This window comes from Musca autumnalis, unplaced genomic scaffold, assembly GCF_047663935.1.
Source record: "Musca autumnalis isolate F117 unplaced genomic scaffold, ASM4766393v1 scaffold_2, whole genome shotgun sequence".
Lineage (NCBI taxonomy): Eukaryota > Metazoa > Arthropoda > Insecta > Diptera > Muscidae > Musca > Musca autumnalis.
The window spans coordinates 32,293,993-32,318,537 of NW_027411755.1; the positions used below are offsets into that span (position 1 = coordinate 32,293,993).

The 24,545-nt window shown below is 36.5% G+C and overlaps 1 protein-coding gene across 1 annotated transcript in view; it reads right to left on the reverse strand.

Annotated features, from left to right (window-relative positions):
- nAChRalpha5 (nicotinic Acetylcholine Receptor alpha5) overlaps positions 1-24,545 on the reverse strand; it is a 627,615-nt gene that overhangs the window by 302,169 nt on the left and 300,901 nt on the right. The window contains exon 3 of the mRNA XM_073967499.1: positions 148-287. Coding sequence (XP_073823600.1) covers positions 148-287 — 140 coding nt within the window. The remainder of the gene's footprint in view (positions 1-147; positions 288-24,545) is intronic.

Here is a 24,545-nt window from a genome sequence, read left to right on the forward strand (position 1 = left end):
TTTTTGCGACATTTTATTATGCAAAATGTGACAATGGATATTAAAGGCTTATAATAGCTTATAGGCATAACTTATCACATACCAGGATATTTGCACACAGGAAATTAAATAAGATAAAAATATCAGAAAAACAATTTCTCTACTTACCACATCAATTATTTGCATTAAAGTTAAACCAAAACTTAATTGTAATGGATCCGATTCATTTAAAACCGGTCGCTCTAGGGTATTGTATGTATCTAATAGATCATGTAACAGTCTCTTTTCATTGTAACCTGCTAGGCAAACTGTAAAGAGAAGAAAAAAGAGAAAGAAACACGTGTTAGTGATGGAATGCCACAGTTAAAAAAATAAATAAAAATTCTAGATTAAAAGGAGACACATTTTATTGTAAAACCATTACATCAAAAGCTTATCACACCCTCCTGTCACTTAGTTGACTGTTCCCATTTTAAATATGTCATTCAAAAGTCACTGCAAGATTGCCAAAACGGTTCATTTATTGTCGTTACGTTTTATTGAAAGAGCATCTGTGTTCAGCAAACATGTCTAACTGTCTTTCTATTTCTTCTTCGTCTTCCAAACAATAAGTTAGTTTGCCAATATGTTTATGCAAGATTAAAATTGAACGGTATTCTAAAAATGTCATAAGAGCATGATGATGACATATGAACTCTCGGCTGTCATTTCAAATTGTGCGTACAATGACCTGAAAGCGGTGATGGTGTTGTAGAAAAGGAAGTTTATTTGTGGAATAGAAAAAGTTTGGATTAAAAATTGAATAAATTGAAACTATTCGAGTTCAAATTGGAATCTAATTATTACAAACGGATGTATGAATTACAAGTGGATCATCAAAAAGAACCAGGTCGGCCGTTCATTTCGTTAATTGGCTCATTTTCATTCAATATTAAATTTCTCTGAACTATATTCAACATAAAAAAATTGGCAGAGCTATATGAAGGAGAGAAGCTAAATGAACGAGATAATCTAAATTAATGATAAAAACGACTGATCTGAATATGGTTCAGTTTGTTTAAAAACTGTGTAACAAAAACAACCAAGCCAATCGCAATGTAGCTGCCATAAAACTAGAAATGTATAGATTCGTCGTAATTTTGGACAATCTCGCTCACTGAGAGGATCGATCATTTTCACTCCGTTCACCAAAAGGAACTGGGTCATTCATTTCGTTCATTGGCTCATTTTAGTAAAATATATTTCTCTGACCTGAACTATATTCACCTTGTTCAACTTAATAAATGAACGAGACAATCTCAATGAGCGATATAAACGAATAATCTGGATATGGTTCAATTCGTTCATTTCATGGAATAGTTCCCTTGAACTAGTTCCTTGATGAACGAAACAACTATTTGTGGATTTGTAAATAAAAACTGCGTAACAAAAACAAGCAAGAAAAGAAAGAAACTAGAAATGTATAGATTTGTGGTAGTATTGGACAATCTCGCTCACTGAGAGAATCGATTATTTTTTCACTCCGTCCACCGAAAGGAACTAGATCATTCATTTCGTTCATTGGTTCATTTTAGTAAAATATTAAATTTCTCTGACCTGTTCAACTTAATAAATTGGAAAAGCTATATGAAGAAGAGGAGCTAAATGAGCGAGGTAATCCCAATGAGTGATATAAACGAATGATCTGGATGTGATTCAGTTCGTTCATTTCATGGAATCGTTCCCATGAACTAGTTCGTTTGTGAACCACACAATTATTGTGGGTTTTCAGGCTTTCTAAGGTTAAAATCAGTTCTGTAGCGTCAGTCTTATCTGTGCCAATAAAGGACTAGACCAACAATATATTCTGTGAGATTCCCAGAATTCAGAGATTCTCAGAGAAGGGATGAGAAAAAAAGTACAGAATGCGGTTTATTGGGAGGATCGATAATTTTCATTCCGTTCAACAAATGGAACCAGGCCGTTCATTTCGTTCATTGGCTCACTTTAGTTCAATATTAATTTTATCTGACCTGATATTCAGCCGTTCAACTTTAAAGGAATTAAATGAACGAGATAATCTAAATGAGTCATATAAACGAATGATTTGGATATGGTTCAATTCGTTCATTTCTTGGAATAGTTCCTTTAAACTAGTTCGTTGATGAACGACACAACATTGTGGGTTTATAGCTTGTCTAAGGTTAAAGTCAGTTCTGTATTATGACAAAACAACTAAGCATGTCGCACTGTTACTGTTATGAAAACAGATATGAATTGGTTTGTTGTAATATTATTTTATTTCGTTCCGTTCACCAAAAGGAATTCTGTTTCTATGAAAACTTTTATAAAGAAAAAACGGTCAAATGAAAAAAATTATAAAAGAAATATTTTTTCATTTCAAATTTTCATAGACCAAGAATTCTGCCCCAGGTCGTTCATTTTGTTCATTGGCTCATTTTAGTTAAATATTAAATTTGTCTGACCTGAACTGTATATACCCGTTCAACTTAATAAATTGGAAAAGCTGTATGAAGAAGAGGGGCTAACTGAACAAGATAATCGCAATGGTCGCAAGATAATCGTTAATTTCATGGAATAGTTCCTTTGAACTAGTTCGTTGATGAGCGACTATTTGTGGGCTTGTAGCATGTCTAAGGTTAAAATCAGTTCTGTAGCACCAATCTTATCTGTGCCAATAAAGGAATAGACCAACGATATATTCGGTGAAAAATCTCAGAATTCAGAGATTCTCAGAAAAGTGGGATGAGAAAAGAAAAGTACAGAATGAGGTTCATTGAGGGGATCGATTATTTTCATTCCATTCACCAAATGGAACCAGGTCGTTCATTGGCTCATTTTTGTTCAATATTTTATTTATCTGACCCGAAATATATGCAGTCATTCTACCTTATAAATTTGTAGACGTATATGAAGGAAAATAATTAAATGAGCGAGATAATCTAAATGAGTGATATAAATTCATTTCAGTAGAGTTCATTTCGTAGAAAAGTTCGCTTAATTAGTTCGTTTATGATCGACACAACATTGTGGGTTTGTAGCTTCTCTGAGGTTAAAATCAGCTCTGTATCATGGCAAAACAACGAAGCGTGTCGAACTGTAGCTGCCTTGAAACTAGATATGAGTTGGTTTGTGGTAGTATTGGACAATCTCGTTCATGGAGAGGATTGGTCATTTTCATACCGTTTACCAAAAGGAAGCAGGTCGTTCATTGGCTCATTTTCGTTCAATATTAAATTTCTCAGACCTGAACTACATTCACCCGTTCAATCTTATAAATTTCAAGAGCTATATGAAGGATAGGTGCAAAATGAACGAGATAATCTTAATGAGTGATATAAAAGAATAAGCTGCATATGGTTTAGTTCGTTCATATCACAGAATCGTTCCCTTGATCTAGTTCGTTCATGAATATCAGAACTCTTAAATTGTTGTTGCTTGTTGGAGGTTAAATTTTTGGCTCTCAGTTCTGTACAAAAACAATGGGAGCCATCGTGGTGGAAGCAAGTCCGCCATGCACTCAGAAGGTCTGCGGCTCAATCCTTGAACAGAACATCTACATTTTCGGCGGTGGCAAATCCCTTCAGTGTAATACATTTCCTGAGTATACATGAACAAATTCTATACAGGTGGTGTTGTAAAACATGCCGTTCGAGACCGGCGTGCACTCATTGATATGAGAGCGATCTCCCCTGACCCTTCGGGAATGTTGTGGAAACATATGTAAGACCTAAATTGAAATCACCGAAATAACTCTCGAACGGATCAACCATATTTGGTATATACTTTGTATCTCATAATTTTCTATCCAAACTGAGTTCGAAAATAGGTCATATCGGTCACGCACAAAAGTTCAAAATTTTTCGCTAAAATGGTACGCATAATAACTTTCGAAGGAAGTAACCGATTTGGTTCAAATATTTCACCTCGTAATATTTCTGTCAGACGCAGATCAGATCCGAAAATCAAAATGTTTCGCAAAAATGCAGTTTAAGGCATGTCTCAGATTGTTTTGAACATTTTTTGCAGCGGTTTGTTCTCGATAACAAGAGGGCAAGTCCACACTTCCTTAGATAATGGCCATGGCTAGTGCCATGGAAAATATTTTTAAAAATCCACTAGACTCTGCTAGGCTCAATAAAAATATTCTTGAAAACCCACAAGGTTCTGCTAGGCTCGGAAAAATATTCTTAAAAATCCACACGCATTTGCTAATCTCCAAAAAATATTCTTACAAATCCAGGAGCCTCTGTTAGTCCACGGAAAATATATTCTTAAAAATCCACTAGTATCAGCTAGTCTCAAAAAAAAGATATTCTTAAAAATCCGCGAGCCTCAGCTAGTCTCACAAAAAATATTCTTAAAAACATACTAGCCGCTGTTAGTCTTAGAAAAAAATTCTTCAAAATCCACGAGCTTTTGCTAGTCTCAGAAAAAATATTCCTAAAAATTCAAGAGCCTTTCCTAGTCTCAGAAAAAAATTCTAAAAATTCCACGAGCCTCTGCTAGCCTCAGAAAAAATGTTCCTATAAATTCACGAGGCTCTGCTAGTTTTAGAAAAAATATTCTCAAAAATCCACGAGCCTATCTATGCTAGTATTAGAAAAAATATTCTTAAAATTCACAAGCCTCTGCTAGTCTCTAACAAGATATTCTTAAAAATCCACGAGCCCCTGCTGACCTTAGAAAAACTATTCTTAGAAATCCACGGGCCTCTTCTAGCCTCAGAAAAATACTCTTAAAAACCCACGAGCCTCTGTTAGTCTCAGAAAAATTATTCTTTAACTAGTGGATTTTAAAGAATATTTTTTCTGAGACCTCTGCTAATCTCCAAAAAATATTTTTAACAATCCACAAGCCTCTGCTAGTCCCCAAAAATATTCTTAAAAATCCAGGAGCCTCTGTTTGTCACAATAAAAATAATCTTTAAAACCAACGAGCCTCTGTTAGTCTCAGAGAAAGTTTTCTTAAAAAGCCTCGAGCCTCTGCTAGTCTCCAAAAAAATATTCTTAAAAACCCTCGAGCCTCTGCTAGTCTCCAAAAAAATATTCTTAAAAAACCTCGAGCCTCTGCTAGTCTCCAAAAAAATATTCTTAAAAATCCACGAGCCTCTTCTAGTCTAAAAAAATGCTCTTAAAAAGCCAGGAGCCGCTGTTTGTCCACGGAAAAAAATATTTTTAGAAAAAAATATTTTTAAAAATCAGCCAGCTTCTGGTAGACTCAGATAAAATATTTTTAAAAATCCAAAAAATACTCTTTAAAATCAACAAGCCTCTTCTAGTCTCAAAACAATTATTCTTAAAAATCAACGAGCAATAGCAGATGCTCCAAATAATATTCTTAAAAATCCACTAGCCTCTGTTAGTCCACGGAAAACATATTTTTAAAAATCCACCAGCATCTGTTGTTCAAAAAAAAAAAATATTCTTAGAAATCCACGAGCCTCTGTTAGTCTCCAAAAAAATAGTCTTAAAATTCTCGAGCCTCTGCTGAAAACTATTCTTAGTAATCCACGGCCCTCTGCTAGTCTCAGAAAAAATATTCTTAAAAATCCACGAGCCTCTGTTAGTCTCAAAAAAAAAAAAATATTCTGCAAAATCCGCCAGCCTGTGCTAGTCTCCAAAAAATAGTCTTAAAAATTAACAAGTCTGCTGGCCTCAGAAAACTATTCTTAGAAATCAACGGGCCTCTGCTAGTCTCTGAAAAAATATTCTCAAAAATCCACGAGCCTCTGCTAGTCTCAAAAAAAAAATCCTTAAAAATCCTCGAGCCTATGCTAGCTTCAAAAAACGTATATTCTAAAAAATCCACGAGCCTCTGATAGTCTCCAAAAAAATATTATCAAAAATCCACGAGCCTCTGCTGGCCACAGAAAAACTCTTCTTAGTAATTCAATATATTCTTACAAATCCACAAGGCTCTGCTAGGCTCAATAAAAATATTTTTAAAAACTCACGAGCCTCTGTTAGCCTCAGAAAAAATATTCTGAAAAGTCCACGAGCCTCTGTTGGCCTCAGAAAAATTATTTCTGGAAATCCTCGGGCCTCTGCATGTCTCAGAAAAATATCTTTTTAAAAATAAACGATCCTTCAGACAAAATATTCAAGAAAAAATATTCTTAAAAATCCACGAGCGTCTGTTAGTCCACGGAAAACATAATTTAAAAAAAAAATACGAGACTCCGTACTTAGTACAGGCGGAACAACTAGCTAGATTACCTAAGAGTTGCAATATGGAACCGAAATAAGTGAATTATGAGCAACGGCTAAGTCACTCATGAGCCATGGAAAACAGGACCTCTGTCACATTTTGCTACATTACTCTGTTTGATTCGAAGGTATGCGCAAGCTATTTCAAGTGATCATTTGTCAATTAGTGAAAGGGCGAAGAGAAAAGTACAACGTTGTATTGGTTCTTTTAATGTCGAGGACGAACCACCGCATCTACAATGGATGAAGTTTCAAATACTATTAGGAAGGCTAAAACATCCAAAGCTGGAAGTGTCTCCATTGTATTGTAACATATGGATGAATCGGGATTGAGTATCTTACTAAAATTCCCGACCTGTCGCTAGCCAATCAGATAATGTCTGAAGTCCGGAAATGAGCAGGGTGGCCCCGATAATGAAGCCAGACAAGGCTCGCAAAGATGAAGATCGATTTTGCTAATGTTACCCGTAGCAAAGACCCTTGAGGGTATACTGCTTCTCCGTATCAGAAGAAGCCTTTGATACTGTCAAGCATTTCAAGCTGTTTGAGGACATCGAACATACTACCCTCGGTTAAGTTTCAAACGATAAATATCTAGCTATGTAGTTGCCGATCACCAGCATGTGTTCCACTTATATTGGTCCAGACTAAACCAGAACAAGTCGTGTGATAGGATAGTGGTGGTGGCGTTCAGCTTATAAGAAGCCTTTGATATTGTCACGCTGTTTGAACTGATTACCCTCCGGCCAAGTTTGAAAGGAAGAATAATCGATTATATGCTTGGACGCCTGTCGTATGTGGAATTTAGGAACAAGAAGTTGATGCCCCGTTAAATGAAACAGGGAGTTCCCCAAGGTGGGGTGATATATCATGAAGTTTTTAACCTTTACCTTTCCTGTATTCCAAATCCTTCAGACGGCATTGAGATCTTTACGTATACGGATGACTAGCGTCGAGTACATTCCCTAAAGTCATTTGTCCTATTTGATCGATCTTACGAAGTTTTTCAGCACGATATATGTGATGTATCCGCCACATGGACTGTGGATATGAGTTGAATGACTTGGTCGATGCTAACACAATTCCCATCACTAACTACCCCATGATTCTAGGGGTCACATTCGACAGACAGTAGGAACATGTTCTTCAAGTCCATAACCGGCAGCACTTGGGTTGCAGACAAAAAAATATGTCAGAACGCCCCGTTGAGAACTGCCTCTCATGTCATCAGTGGACCATATACACGAGAAGACGAAAATTTGTCCATTACGGCAATACAATGGCATGATCTAGTTGCAGAACTAGAATCGGGTGTTATCGTGAGAGTTATCCTGATCACCGTATGGTAGATGGAACTGCTCCAACCAGGTATTTCAGGGAGATCCCCAAAATCTAGGGAAATATGCCCAGCTATATGAGTGACAACCACCAGATCAGCAAGGCTATCAAGCAGCTTGGATTGCATTCACACAAATGCAGTGACAGATGCCATAATCAGCTATCGTGTTAATATTGTCATCGGAGTACATCTCCCATTTATCGAAACTAAACAGTCCCGACAAACCAAAGTAGTTTTGACTCAACTATTTTCGGAATGGTGCAGCCGTCTAAATTTCGATATGGCAATGATTGATGAGTGGTGGGAAACATATCGCATATGGTACAAGCCATCAACCAACGTAGAGTTTCATTGAATAAATGAAAAGTTTCATTAAATAACAATAATGAGTATCTTCATTATTCCAATGAAATTTTGTCAGTTATGCAATGATACTTCTTTATTATCTATATATATATAAAAGAGCAGTGAGGTGAGGTATTCACTGACTGATTCATCAACGCCCAGACGAAACCGCGGAAGCTAGAAAGTTGAAATTTCGGGTGTAGGTTGCTGTTGGTGTGTAGGGGTGAGATAAGGCTGGGTTTTTGGAAATTCGACCTAGAAGTGTACGAAAAGTACTAAAAGGTACTAAATATGGTACCCTTTGTATTAGGCAAACGGGAAGAGCTAGAATTCTGAAATTTGGAATGATGGTAACTGATGGAGAGCTAGAAAGATGTACCAAAGGGTTTTTGGAAATTCGATCTCTAAGTGTACGAAAAGTACTAAAATTTACAAAATTCAGTACCAATTGTATATTTTGAACGGATACACCTAGAATGATGGAATTTGGTATGGAAATCAAGGTTGGGAAGTGGTGTCGATATAAGGAAATGGTTTTGGAAATTTTACATATGCGTATGGAAAGTACAAAATGGTACTAAATTTAGTACAACTTGGATTTGGGTGAACGGATAGAGCTGGGATCCTGAAATTTGGAATTAAGATTACTTTTGAAGTGTAGGATTGAGATATGAGGGTGGTTTTGGAAAATCGTACTTAAGTGTACGAAAATTACTAAATGGTACTAAATTTAGTACAATTTGGATTTGGGTCAACGGATAGAGCTAGAATTCTGAAATTTGGAATGAGGGTCACTGATGGAGAGTTAGAAAGATGTACCAAAGGGTTATTGGAAATTCGAACTATAAGTGTACGAAAAGTACTAAAATTTACAAAATTTAGTACCAATTGTATATTTTGAACGGATATAGCTAGAAACATGGAATTTGGTATGGAAATCAAGGTTGAGAAGTGGTGTTGATGTAATTAAATGGTTTTGGAAAATCGTACTAATGTGTACGAAAAGTACTAAATAGTACAAAATTAGGTACAACTTGGATTTGGGTGAACGGATAGAGCTGGAATCCGGAAATTTGGAATGAGGGCCACTGATGAAGAGTAACAATGAAATGTATTTGGAAATTCGAACTATTAGGGTACGAAAAGTACGAAATGGTACTAAATTTAGTACAATTAGAAATTGGGTGCACGGATTGAGTTGGAATCCTGAAATTTGGAATGAGGGTCACTAATGGAAAGTAACAAAGAAAAGTTTTTGGAAATTCGAACTATAAGTGCACGAAAAATAATAAATGGTACTAAATTTAGTACAAATTGGATTTGGGTGAACAGATAGAGCTGAAAACACGAAATTTGGAATGAGGGTCACTGATGAAAAGTAACTATGAAAGGTTTTTAGAAATTCGAACTATAAGTGCACGAAAAGTACTAAATGGTACCAAATTTAGTACAATTTGGATTTGGGTGAACGGATAGAGCTGGAATCCTGAAATTTTGAATGAGGGCCACTGATGAAGAGTAACAATGAAAGGTTTTTGGAAATTCGAACTGTAAGGGTACGAAATGGTACTAAATTTAGTACAATTTTACTTTGGGTGAACGGATTGAGTTGGAATCCTGAAATTTGGAATGACGTTCACTATTGGAAAGTAACAAAGAAAAGTTTTTGGAAATTCGAACTATAAGTGCACGAAAAATAATAAATGATTCTAAATTTAGTACAATTTGGATTTGGGTGAACAGATACAGCTGGAATCCCGAAATTTGGAATGAGGATTACTGATGAAAAGTAACAATGAAAGGTTTTTGGAAATTCGAACTATAAGGGTACGAAATGGTACTAAATTTAGTACAGTTTGAAATTGGGTGAACGGATTGAGTTGGAATCCTGAAATTTGGAATGAGGGTCACAAATGGAAAGTAACAAAGAAAAGTTTTTGGAAATTCTAACTATAAGTACAAGAAACGTACTAAATTTAGTACACTTTGGATTTGGGTGAACGGATAGAACTGAAATCCTGAAATTTTGAATTAAGATTACTGTTGGAATCTAGAATTGAGATATGGAGGTCGATTTGGAAAATCGTACTAATGTGCACGAAACAGTGCTAAATGGTACTAAATTCGATACAATTTGTATTTGCGTGAACAGATTACTGTTGGAGTGTAGGATTGAGGTAGTTTTGGAAATGCGTACTTATGGAAAATCGCTAAATTGAACTACATTACAGATATATGAAAGTAGTTATTTGAAAGTCGTGTACGAAAAGTGCTAAGTGGTACAAAATTTGGTACATTTTGGTATAGCAAATACCATGGTACAGAATTTTGTTCAATTTGTGAATTTGTAAAGAGGTGGAACTGGAATTTTGAAATTCAATATTAGATTAGAAATTGGTGTGTAGAGAGGAGGTAGAAAGGAGGTTTTGAAAATGCTTACTTATTTATACAAAAAGTACTAAATAGTATTATAATTGGTTTCTGAGGAACAGATAAAGCTGGAAAAGTGAATTGCGGTTGGTATTTATTTGAATATTAGAAGTAATTTTTGAAACATTTACCTACATATGTATACGAAAAATTTGGTAACATGTTGGTACCAAAACCATTTTAGTATTGTGTAAACGGTGAAAGTGAGAAATACATACTATAGGGGAACGAAAAGTACTAAATGGTACTAAATTTGGGTTGGGTATAGGAACAAAGCTTGGATTATATAATTTGGAGAAAAAATTACGAAATGGAAAAATATGTGTTAAGAAGATCATTCTGATATTTGAGATAAAGTTCGGAGTTTGAAGAATTGTACTGAATATTGTTCTAATGTACTGGAAGTATGTAGTTAAACGTGAAGTATCTTTTCTTTTTGTTTTTTATGTTAATTTGAAAACGTGGTTCAATGAAACAATTTTGTTAACTAGAAGGTTATTATCCCCTGACAATAAAAAGGGTTAAATTGAAATGCATCAAAAAATGTACCGTTATATACGGTTAACATACCCGTGCACATTAAGTAAATTTTTTTGTAAAATAGTTTTTTTCTAACCTTTCATGCCACAAATTCCGAATTTCGGTCGGAAAATGTGCATAAAATCTTCAAAATAGTCTGAGTCTTCAAAATATCTCTTCTAATAAAAGTGGATTGAAGTAGACATTTTTTAAATGAAACTTTTGTATCCCCTGAGTATACAAGGTCCAAATTTAAAGAAAATTTGGCAATATATATTTGTTCTATTTTTAAAATACACTAAGTCGAGGGGTACCGTTATATGGTGATATACGAATTTTTGTGGCCATTTTGAATTCCGAAAATTAGGTTCGTAGAATTTTCGGCATTCGTAGAATTTTCGGGTTCTTGGCGAAACCGCTGAAGCTAGAACCTTGAATTGTTGTGAAAGGGTGAGATAAAGTTTAGTGTTTGGAAACTCGTACTGTTAGTGAAGGGGTAAAACCAGAAGTCAAGTCTGAAATTAGCAATATGAGTAGCTGTTGGTGTATGTCTGTGATATGAGGTCGTAGTTTTGGTAATTCGAAATAAAAAATATAGTAGGAGTGCGATACGGCAGATATTTTTTGTTTGGAAATTCTAACTACAGTATACAGTATTAAAAGGAATTAAATCAATTAAATGTTGATATTAAAAATAGGTTTTAGTACAACAGAATCGCCAGTGCTCACCTCTTCCATATTAAATATTGTTCATATATATTTCATTCCCTTTCCGCATACGAAGTAGCGGGCATTTGCTAGTATTCCATAAAGTAGTTAGAAGTTACAATTTTATTATTTCTATGAAACTTTCACATTGATACTATGAAAGAATAATGAAAGTTATTTTATGAAACTCAATGAATTTCTTCATTAATACAAAGAAAGTCTTACGTTGGTTCAAAATCAATGACAAATCTTATTGATACAACGTAATTTTCTCTCGGTGCACGACACCCTGCCCCTTCTCAATTGACCTGTAACTTCCAAAACTTCTTTTGCCACTTATGAAAATGGGGTATTTTGCTTTAGGGGTTTGTTCGTCTTATAATTCGTTATATGGAGGGTATTTAGCTGTCGGAAAAGCTGATTGATTTTTTTCTTTATCCGTTTTGTTAGCAAAAATACGAAGAGTTGTTAATGTCCATTACACACTCAATTATATTTTATTTCATAATCCATTTTCCCGGCAAAATATTCTACATAAATTGGCTGTGAAAACCACTTTTGTACGCACACACACAAACAAAAATCATAATACACCTTCATCATACAAAGGGCCCAAATTAACAGGGGTCATAATGCAAAAATCAATAAAATTTAATAAACAATCTACAGCAACAACGAAAAGTACAAGTACATATTTGTAAATGCATTTAGAATGCATCAGGATGTGAGTGTGCATATTTATTGGCAAACAGACATACACACATATTTTGTGGTCAACAACAGCGTATGTGTGCATCCACATATTAGCAAAGTGATAATAATTGATTGATGTACAGTGGGCTAATATAGTGACACATATTGAATAATTTGACAATTCTGGAAAACATAACGAATTGTCATACAATATGTAGAGGAGGGGCAAGACCGTGTCCCACCTAAGTTAGGCTCCTTTAAACGTAAGTTGTGTTATATTGGAAAATTAGGTCCAGCATTTGTGATTCATGTTTAGCCACTGTATAATCTACATACACAGGACAGCCAGAAATTCATGATCATAATTGTGACAATAATAACATTTATGTACATATGAACAAGTAAACATAAATACATAAGGGCATATGTATGCATGTACATATATGCAGTGTGATAATGTTTAACAATCAATAATAAATATGTAAATGTTTGCTTATAAACGAGAACACAAACATATGTTTCTGTTTGTGCAAATTCCACATAGAACGAACACCGATGCAACAACAATTCACTTAACAAAAGAGAACCATAATTTAGTACAGATTGTGACAAGGATGATAATGACGGTGTGGTAATTATGAGGTCACATGTTATGCCTTTCACATGAAATTTCTAAATACATACAAGAATTTTAAATGATTTAGCATCGTTAACAAATGCTGGTATTATTAAACTTTAGTTGTTGGTAACAATAAGAATTTGCTACAATGCTGAATTTTAAAACTGCTACAATAGTTTAGAAATTTATTGAACGATTAGTTCCATCATTGCATATGGTATTTTCTATTCTGTTTTGTTTTATCAAAGTAGTCAGTCATAATCCCAGGATCGTTGTTTCAACATTTCATTATTTATTGACATTGTTTAACTGATTAAATGGTAAACAGTACTCCTAATTACTCCATTGAAAAACGCAATCCAATCCAATCTGAACCGATATATCTCAGAAGGTTGCAGGGATGGGCAGAATGTTTTTACACATTTCGCTTCCGAAGATATGTCCAATTAACGGAAATCGAGAGCCAAGGTGGCAATCAAAAGATATACTCTACGAAATATTAGGAAATTATATTTTTTCTATCAAATTTAAATTTTTAATTCTTTATAACGGTACTTTGCCCATGTGCAGTTGATGTCAACTTTTTATACTAAAATTTTATATTTATAGCCCACCCATCAAATCCCCATCCAAAACTTTTAATATTATCAACAAACATTTCAGAAAATTTTATTTTAAATGTTGTCTAATTTTCATATGATTATCGCTTTAGATTACCTGGGAAATATTTTTCATATTTAAAGAGCTATAACTTCATTATGGATGCACATATCGACGAAATTCTTTCAGATTCGTTGTACTGGATGTGATTACTGTATGAAAAAAACATAAACATATGTAAAAGTTAATATCACATTTTTTTGATTTTTGTCCACGCGGCAACACTGTGCGGCGTTAAGATCGGCCGGGCCGAATTTTTTATACCCTCCACCACGAGTTGTATTGAAGTAAAATGGAACTATTAGTTTCCTTACGTTACAGAAGAAGACTAATTACCAAAATTTCAGCAAATTTCGTCAATCTATATCGACAAATTCCTGCGGAAAGTTTTTAGACTCAAAGAAGACTAATTACCAAATTTCCGAAATTTCGGAAAAATTTTAAAAAATCCAAAAAATCGAGGGGTATGCTTCTATGGGGGATAAAGGAAGACGTCAACCTATACTAATAATTCTTTTCAGGAATACTTTATAACGCCCTGGAAGATTAAATAACTAAATTCAGTCATTTTGGTAGGATATTGACGTTACAATCTTTAGAATTACGAAAATCGGCAGGTACCGTTCTATTTCATATGAAAGTTTTATACCCCAAATGAAGACTAAACACAAAAATTCAGCCAATTAGATGGAATATTGACGCAACAACCTTCAAAATGACGAAAATCGGGAGGTACCGTTCAAGGCGTGGACCTATATGAAGGCGTGGACCTACTTACTTACTTACTTACTTAGTTGGCCCATTACAGAACATTTGTTCTATAGACCGAACTAAGAAAAGATCTCCATTCCTCTCTGTTTTTCGCTTGACTTTTTGGAATACCGCGCCTTTCCATTTCTTCATCCACTTGTTTGCTCCATCGAAGCTTAGGCCTGCCGATTCTGCGTGCACCGCCATGTGGCATGTATTCATACGCCTTTTTAGCGGGTTCATCATCGCTCATTCTCATGATATGGCCTAGCCAACGCAATCGTTGCATCTCGATACGTTTAACTATATGCATGTCTTTGTATAGCTTATATAGCTCGTGGTTCATACGACGTCGATATTCACCGTCAACGCAAATCGGCCCGTAGATCTTTCGAAGAATTTTCCTCTCAAACACACCAAGCACTGCCTTATCTGCTTGCGCAAGTACCCATGCTTCGGAGCCATACATTAGCACGGGTAGTATCAGCGTTTTGTATAGTGTTATTTTTGTTTGACGAGATGTGGCTTTGTTTTTAAATTGCTTACTTAATCCATAGTAGCATCTGTTGGCCAATACAATTCTTCTTCTTATTTCACAACTGATGTTGTTTGTTGTGTTTATGGCAGTGCCGAGGTAGACGAAGTCTTTAACTACCTCAAAATTGTAGGTACCAACTTCTACGGTTGGTCCGAGCTCTATGGACGCTTTGCGCGTCGACACCATCAATTTGGTCTTTTCGCCGTTTACCGCCAGACCCACTTTCGCAGATTCTGCTTCGACCTTCCTAAAGGTATCAGTTACTTCCTTTACTGATCGTCACATGATGTCTATGTCATCAGCATAGGCAAGTAACATGTGGCTATTGGTGTAAATTGTGCCATTTCTTTTGACATTTGCATCTCGTATTACCTTTTCCAGCAAAATGTTGAACAGGTCACACGAAAGGCTGTCTCCTTGTCTGAAACCTCTTTTGGTACAAAATTCTTCGGAGAGGTTCTTTCCAATTTTAACTGAGGACCTAGTATCAGTTAAAGTCATCTTACAAAGCCGGATGAGCTTTGCGGGGATACCAAATTCAGACATTGCGTGAAATACCTTTGATCGGAGGGGACTGTCGAATGCTGCTTTATAATCGACAAAAAGGTGAAATATGTCGATCTGCATCTCTTGGGTCTTCTCTAGGATTTGCCGCAGGGTAAATATCTGGTCAATGGTGGACTTGCCAGGTCTAAAGCCACATTGGTATGGTCCAATTATTTCGTTGACCATTGGCTTTAGTCGTTCGCACAATATCCCTGACACTATCTTATAGGCAATAGGGAGAAGACTTATGCCCCTATAGTTTGAGCATACAGTCTTATCTCCTTTCTTGTGGACGGGACATAGGATGCTCAGGTTCCAATCATCGGGTACGCGTTCTTCCTGCCAGATGGTGCTAACTAGCTGATGCATACACCTTATCAGCGCGTCGCCTCCGGTTTTAATAGCTCGGCTGGTAAGCCATCGGCTCCTGCTGCTTTATTATTCTTCAGCCGGTTGATTGCTGTTTTTACCTCATCTTGGCCGGGCGGTATACATTCTATACCATCTTCTGGGATTGGATCTGTGGTATCATCGTCTTCGCTACTATTGGATACCAGCAGATTGGAGAAATGTTCCTTCCATATCCTGAGCACGCTATCTGTATCTGTTACCAGATTACCTTGCTGGTCTCTACAGGAGGATGTGCCTGTACCAAAGCCATCTGTTTGATGTTTCACTCTTTGGTAGAATTTTCGGACTTCATTCTGTCTCCTGTACATCTCGATTTTTTCACACTCCCGCTTATCCATTTCTCTCTTTTTCTTGCGGAAAAGCCGTTTCTCTTCTCTCCTTTTCTCCCGATATCTCTCTCGTGCGCTACGCGTTGCTACTGATTGTAAAGTAGCTCTATATGCCGCATTTTTCTCTTCGGTAGCAGCACGACACTCCTGGTCATACCATGAATTCCTTTGTGGAGGTCTCTGGAATCCAAGTGTGGATTTTGCGGCTGTTTGCATGGAGTGGGCAATATGCTGCCATTGTGTTGTTATGTTATCGGGACAAGGAGTGCTCGCGTTAAGCAATTGGGCTAGTTGAGTGGAATATGCTGTGGCTATCTGTTGTGTTTGCAGCTTATCGATGTCCAACTTCCGCGTTGAGTCTGTTCGTGCTTTATTTGCAACGTTTAGACGGGTACGTACCTTTGCTGCAACAAGGTAGTGGTCCGAATCAATGTTTGCGCCTCGGAACGATCGTACATCCAACACACTGGATGAATGTCTTCCATCTATTACAACATGATCAATTTGATTACTTGTTCTTTGATCTGGAGACAGCCAGGTGCCCTTATGAATATCGAGATGATTAAATCTGGTACTGCTAACTACCATGTTTTTTGCAGCTGCAAAGTCTATCAGCCTCATACCATTGTCAGATGTTTCACTATGGAGACTGAATTTCCCGACTGTTGGGCCAAAGATATTCTCCTTTCCAATTTTGGCATTAAAATCGCCTAGAATGATTTTAATGTCATGGGCAGGGCAACGGTCATATGTTTCTTCTAAGCGCTCGTAAAATATATCTTTGGTCTGTTCGTCCTTTTCTTCAGTGGGAGCATGAGCACAAATAAAGCTGATGTTGAAGAATTTAGCTTTTATTCGAATTGCAGCAAGTCTTTCATTCACTGGGGTGAAGCTGGATACCAGATGTTTTAGTCTCCGACTAACTACGAATCCGCAACCAAATTCATGCTTTACGTCATGGCAGCTATAATACAGTGCGTCACCTTTAGGTGTTGTTGTGACGCCTTTCCCAATCCATCGTATTTCCTGTATGGCAGTAATATCGGCCTTGTACTTTTCAAGTACGTCTGCCAATGCGAAGACTGCACCTTCTCTATAAAGAGTGCGAACATTCCAGGTGCAGATTCGCAGATCATGGTCCTTAAAACGTTTGCGGGGTTCGTCAACTTTAGAGGGGTTTGTTTTTCTTTTCTTTCGTTTTTTCATAGTAGGATGTTTTTTCTAGGGGAGGGTTACTAACCCGACGCCCAAACCCAAGTTTTTAACGTTCTTATGGGTGAACATGTTAGCTAACTACCATTAACGGGTGTTAAAGAGAGACCAAGATAAATCCTGGGCTTTGCCATGATAAAACCTGTCAGGACCATTGCTTGGTATCTTCCATCCCCTACGTCACCCGGCCACAACATTTAAAATATCGAAAATCGGGAGGTAGCGTTCTATGGGGCGTGGACCCGTACCGACAAAAGTCTTGGGGGAAAGTTTTATACCAACGACAAAGACTAAGTGCAAAATTTCAGCCATTTCGGAGGAATATTGAGGCCACTACCTTCAAAATAGCGAAAATCCGGAGGTACCGTTCAATGGGGGCTATATGAAGGCGTGGACCTGTACCAACAAAATTTTGGGGCAAAGTTTATACCCCCAGTGAAGACTAAATACCAAAAATTTTAGCCATTTTGGAGGTATATTGAGGCCAAAACCTTCAAAATACCGAAAATTGGGTGTACCGTTCTATGGGGGCTATACGAAGGCGTGGACCTATACAGACAAAATTCTGGGGGAAAGTATTATAACCCCAGCGAAGACTAAATACCAAAATTTAGCCATGTCGGAGGAGTATTGAGGGCAAAACCTTCAAAATACAGAAAATCGGGGGTACCGTTCTATGGGAGCTATATGAAGGCGTAGACCTATACCGACAAAATTCTGGGGGAAAGTTTTATAACTCCAGCGAAGATTAAATACCAAATTTTAGCCATTTAGGAGGAATATTGAGGCCAAAACCTTCAAAATACAGAAAATCGGGGGGTACCGTTCAATGGGGGCTATTTGAAGGCGTGGACCTATATACCAACAAAATTTTGGGGCAAAGTTTATACCCCAAATTAAGACCATATGCTAAATTTCAGCCATTTCGGTGGACTATTGAGGCAACAACCTTCAAAATACCGAAAATCAGGAGGTACCATTCTATGGGGGCTATCTGAAGGCGTGGACCTATACCGACAAAATCCTGGGGAAAGGTTTATGCCCCCAGCGAAGACCAAATACCAAATTTTAGCCATTTCGGAGGAATATTGAGGCCAAAACTTTCAAAATACCGAAAATCGACAGGTAGCATTCAATGGGGGCTATATGAAAACGTGGACCTATACCGACAAAATTCTGGGGGAGAGTTGTATACCCCCAACGAAGACTAAGTATCAAATTTCACTCATTTCGGTGTGATAAAGAAACTAAAATCTTAAAAATACCCAAAATCGGGAGGCACCAGTCCATGGGGGCTATATCAAAACATGGATATAGCCCATTTGCAATACCAAACATCCTAGGACTAATATAAACTTCTATACTAAATTACGAAGCTCTATCATAAAAATTTCGAGCGGTATCTTGATTTTAACAGACGGATTGGCAGACGGACATGGTTATTTCGACTTATAGTTTTACCCTGATCAAGAATATATATATGTTTATATATATATATATATATATATATATATATATATATATATATATATATATATATATAGTTTATAAGGCCTCCGATGAATATTTCGATGTGTTACAAATGGAATGACAAAGTTAATTATACCCTTCATATTATGGTGGGGGTATAAAAATGAAATGATTCTTATTTTAGGCATTAGTAGGTAAAAGTTCATTCATTCTCACTACAGTAAATCATTAAAGAAAAACAAGTAAAAAAGTGTCAGTCGGCTTTGCCGACAGATATATACCTTCAGCCAATGCGAAGTGAAACTTTCACCTACGGACAAATCGAATGTATTTAAGGTCTCTTCAGAATTTTGTGGCCCTTTTTGGACATTTGAACTTGCCGACAAAAATTAAGATTAGGAATTAACTGCACTTAGACACAAATGTTGAACTTTCGTGGGGGAGGTACTCCTAGGGAGGACCGATATGGGCTATTTTAGAAGTTAAACTAAATTTTGACAAAATATTAGGAGATCCAAAGTTTGGACCAAATTGTGGACCGGTATTGCCCCATGAAACTAAATATGGATATAATATAACGAAGATCAAATGTTGGACCAAATCGATTGAACAGTTCGAGAGCCACATATGGTGACATAGGGTTTTTTACACCTTTCGGGAAATATGGACCAAGAAATATGGACTTGCCCCTGAAAAAACTTTTGCCGTCGTAATGGAGGTAGCGAATGCAAATCGCTTCAACAAAAAAGTGATTCAAGAGCAGGTCTTAGACAGAACTTATCCGAAATTTTGTGTGGGAGGTACCAGTAGGAGTAGACAAATATAGTCCATATTCGAACCTGATCCATATCTGGTAGATATATAAGGATGTACAGAGTATGGAGTTCATCGGTCACTCCCTTCAAGAGTTATCGTTCGCATAATTTTTCCGAACATTTTTGAACTTTTGTGAGGGAGGTACCTGAAGGAGTGGACCGATATGGTTTATCTTCGAACTACAACTATGTTTGGACGAAATATTACGAAGGCCAAATTTTGGGCCGAATTGACAGATCCGTTCGTGATTTATCTTGCGCTCCAACCACTACACACGGTGTCATAGGGGTGTTTTGCACCTTTGAGGTTATTTTCTCAGAAAGTATGGACTTGCCCCTGATGAAACTTGTACCGTCGTATGGGGGGAGGTGAATACAATTTGCTAACATAAAAATCAAAGCGATTCGAGAGCAGGTCCTAATCTGAACTTATCCGAAATTTTGTGTCGGAGGTACACGAAGGAGTGGACCGATTGAGTCCATATTGGAACCTCACTTAAGTCCGGTAGAAATTACACGATGTGCAAAGTATGGATGAAATCAGTTACTCTTTCGCGAGTTATCGTGCGCACAAATTTTCCAAATATTTCCAAACTTTTGTGGGGGAGGTACCGGAAGTAGTGGAACGATATAAACCAACTTCGAACTTAAACTAAGTTTGGACAAAATATTACGAAAGCCAAATTTTGGACCGAATCGGTTAATCCGTTCGAGAGTTATCGTGCGCACCATCCAGCCAGACAGACAGGCAGACGGACAGACGTGGCAAAATCAACTCCAAATTGTCTGAAACACATTTCGTCCACACATACTTGGAGTCTAAAACCATTATTTCGATGAGGCACATTTTGCCCGTATGAAAGTCTATATATCCTCGTTAGCATAAATGCTGAGTGTATAAAAAATGTCAAAAAGTCATAACCCTAATGCACACCCGCCGTGCACGCTGAATGTTGTGGGTTCGATTCGCCGGCCAGCCAATATCAACAATTTCTCTACATGTGCACAGTGGGAAAAAATACAGATATAGCGTGCAGAAAATCGAAAAATTAAATTCAAAGAAGCTATAAAACTGTAGTACAGTATTAAACTAGGAGGTTGACTGTACTTAACGGCATATACAATAATTGGAATTGATTAGTCGGAATGGAATAACGGTACATTTAACATAGATATTTGTTATAGTGTTCACGATGATGTTTTTTATACCCTCAGCCTTTAGGCTAAAGAGGGTATTTACACTTTGATACGACCAAAAATGTGCCTCATCGAAATAATGGTTTTAGACCCCAAGTATGTTTGTACGATATCCGTTTCAGACAATTCTGAGTAGATCTAGCAATGTCCGTCCGTCTGTCTGTCTGTCCGTCTGTCTGTCTGTCTGGCTGGCTGGTGCGCACGATAACTCTCGAACGGATCAATCGATTCGGTTCAAATTTTGAGTATCGAAATATTTTGTCCAGATTCGATTTAAGTTCGAAGATGGGCCATATAGGTCCACTCCTTCAGGTACCTTCCCCACAAATTTTCAAAAATTGTCGCAAAACTTGTGCGTACGATAACTCTTGTAGGGAAAAACCGATTTGGTCCATACTTTGCACATCGTGTAATTTCTACCAAACTTAGATGAGGTTCCAATATGGACTCAATCGGTCCACTACTTCGGGTACCTACCCCACAAAAGTTCAAAAATATTCGGAAAAATTGTGCGCACGATAACTCTTGATGGGAGTGACCGATTTGGTCCATACTTTACACATTCTCATAATATCTACCAGATATAGATCAGGTTCGAATATGGACTATATTTGTCCACTCCATCCCGTACCTCCCACACAAAATTTTGGATAAGTTCAGACCTATTGAATCACTTTGATTTTTGTTGAAGCAACTTACATTCGCTGCCTCAATTACGATGGTAAAAGTTGTTTCAGTGGCAAGTCCATACTTCTTGAGAAAACAGTCCGAAGGGTGTAAAAACCCCCTATGGCACCCCCATGGTCTATGTCGGTCCATTCCTTTAAGTACCTTTTCCGCAAAATTTTTGAACTTTAATCCTAATCAACATTTTTGTCGGTTCATTTTGAAACCTCCTAAATACATAAGTTTTTTGTGAAAAAAGTGTTTCAATTTGCACAGGCTGAGGGTATATCTCTGTCGGCAAAGCCGACTGATACTTTTTTACTTGTTATGTTTAAAATTGCGATAGGCGTGTGATGTCTGTGAACATATCGTCGGTGCCATGCTTAAGTGTTCCATACGCCATTTTTGACAATTTGAGATAAAGGTACGTTACATAGTTTTGAACCATACTCTTTCAGATTTTTTGGTCGGTTTTCCTCTATCTCTTATAGTTTCTGAGATATTCAGATGCCAATATGTTCCATATCCGCCTTGCGACACCGAAAAATATGTCGATTTGTTTCATATCCATAACGCCTGGCGTATGGAACACAACAACTTTGAACTTTTTAGTTCCATATCCATGACGTTTGACGTATGGAACAAAAAGAGACAAAAACGAATTGTTCCGCACCAAAAATTATGGCATTCGGAACAAAAAACTGACAAATTTTATCAAGTTACGAAAAATGTGGCGTATGGAACAAATTGTTTTAAAGGACTTGGTTTAAAAACAGAAAAATAAATAGTTTTTAAATCTAAATATGTTGGAATATTGTACTGTTATATGAAACTAAATTTATTTTCGCTTAATTTTAACGCCTCCTTCTAACACAAAACATATAACATAAATTAAACAAAAAAAAAAATTTCGATTCTTCGAAGTGACAAGTGGCAACCCCTTTAATAAATGTAAAGACAATATTTAAAAATGGTATCTAATGTATTTCTTTCTCATACAACTGTTTCATTTAACCCTCCGAATTTCCGGTTCACAGTAGCACTTCACGTAAGGGAAGTGGAACATAATTGACAAAAAGTTGGCTTGGTAAAATGTGACATAGCGTGTTCCATGTGAAGCAAACTGCCAAAACCAGCAAAAAAAAGAAACCATGGAACAAATCAGCAACTTTTTGCAATTATAAAAATTGGCCTTAACTTCTAGACTATAACAGATATCAGACTAAAATCAACTTCTAATATATTCTTTGAGTTTAGTTAATTAGAAGTGTGTTTTTAAAATATTTTTTTTTTTAATTTTTATATATACTAGCTGACCCGGCCCGCGTTGCTCGCCCGTTTTTAGGTCCCGGTATAAACATTAACAACTACATTTTTTTCTACAACGGATTTCTACTACCAACACACCAACCACCAATTACCAATAATAATATCTGAAATTTCACATTTTGGTCAACAGCTGTGGGGGAGGTCACCCGAGACCACTACTTCCCGTTATACTATGAGAATTTGCATTGAAAGCTGTTATTTCGATATTTTGAAGAACTTTGGCTGATTTCCCAATCGATTGTTTTGGAATTTTGGTCAAGTGCCATTTCAAATTATCGGAATTTTACTGTGAAAATTGTGAAGTTGACCGCAATGTCTAACTTATTGAAGTCAGTTTTTATAGCGCTTTAAAAGACACGCGTACTAACATTACGGATATTATCTGCAATTATACATTTTTGAGAAAAAAAATGTGGACCGCGATATTTCACTTCCGCGATGATCATTCAGGGTCAGGGTAATAATTACCATAGCATTGCAAACAATTTTTAAACAATAGGTTGAAAAATACCTTCGATTTCACGTTTTGTTAAAAAAATTTGTGTGGGAGGTACCCTGGTCACTCCATTGACCACTATAAAAAGTAGTTAAAAACCTATTCTCAGACCTACAAACTCCACATACAAAATTTCATCAAATTCGGTCCAGCCGTTTCGGAGGAGTTCAAAGCCGAACACCGTGACAGGAGAATTTTATATATATACCAGCTGACCCGGTCCGCGTTGCTGCCCCGTTTTTGAGATCCCGGTATAAACATTTACAACTACAACTTTTTTCTACAACGGATTTCTACAACCAACACAACAACTAATGATGTAGACCACAATTACCAATGTCATGTTTACGAATGGTCAAAACAGCTGTGGGGGAGGTAACCCGAGACCACTTCTTCCCGTTATACTACGAGAATTTCCATTGAAAGCTGTTATTTCGATATTTTGAAGAACTTTGGCTGGTTTCCCAATCGATTGTTTTGGAATTTTGGTCAAGTGCCATTTCAAATTATCGGAATTTTACTGAGAAAATTGTGAAGTTGATGTCTAACTTATTGAAGCCAGTGTTTATAGCGCTTTTAAAGACACGCGTACTAACATTAAGGATATTATCTGCAATTATACATTTTTGAAAAAAAAAAATGTGGACCCTTCCGCGATGACCATTCAGGGTCAGGGCAATAATTGCCATAGCATTGCAAACAATTTTTAAACAATAAGTTGAAAAATATCTTCGATTTCACGTTTTATTAAAAAAAATTGTGTGGGAGGTACTCTGATCACTCCACTGACCACTATAAAAAGTAGTTAAAAACTTATTCTCAGACCTACAAATTCCATACACAAAATTTCATCAAATTCGGTCCAGCCGTTTCGGAGGAGTTCAAAGCCGAACACCGTGACAGGAGAATTTTATATAGATAGATATTGTCTAGAATAAACTCTCAAATTATTTTATGCCACTTTTTGCATTTTTAAGGAAATATCCCAATTTTTTCCGAATTTGGTTTTTTGGTATTTGCTAAATAATTACTAGTAATATTACAATTTTTTATTTCTTATATTATAGATATTGATAAAATTATTCGTACTATGTACTTTAATCACAAAAACGTACGATTGTATAGAAGTAAATGACAAAAAATTGGCTTTGCATATGAATGCTATAGCATCCACGTCCGCGAACGTGTTAAGCGCAGAATGCTTTTTAAAGTTTAGTTCAAATATTTCGATTTCCCGTCAAAAACTATTTTGTAAAAATGCATCTATATTGTTCCATGTAAAAAA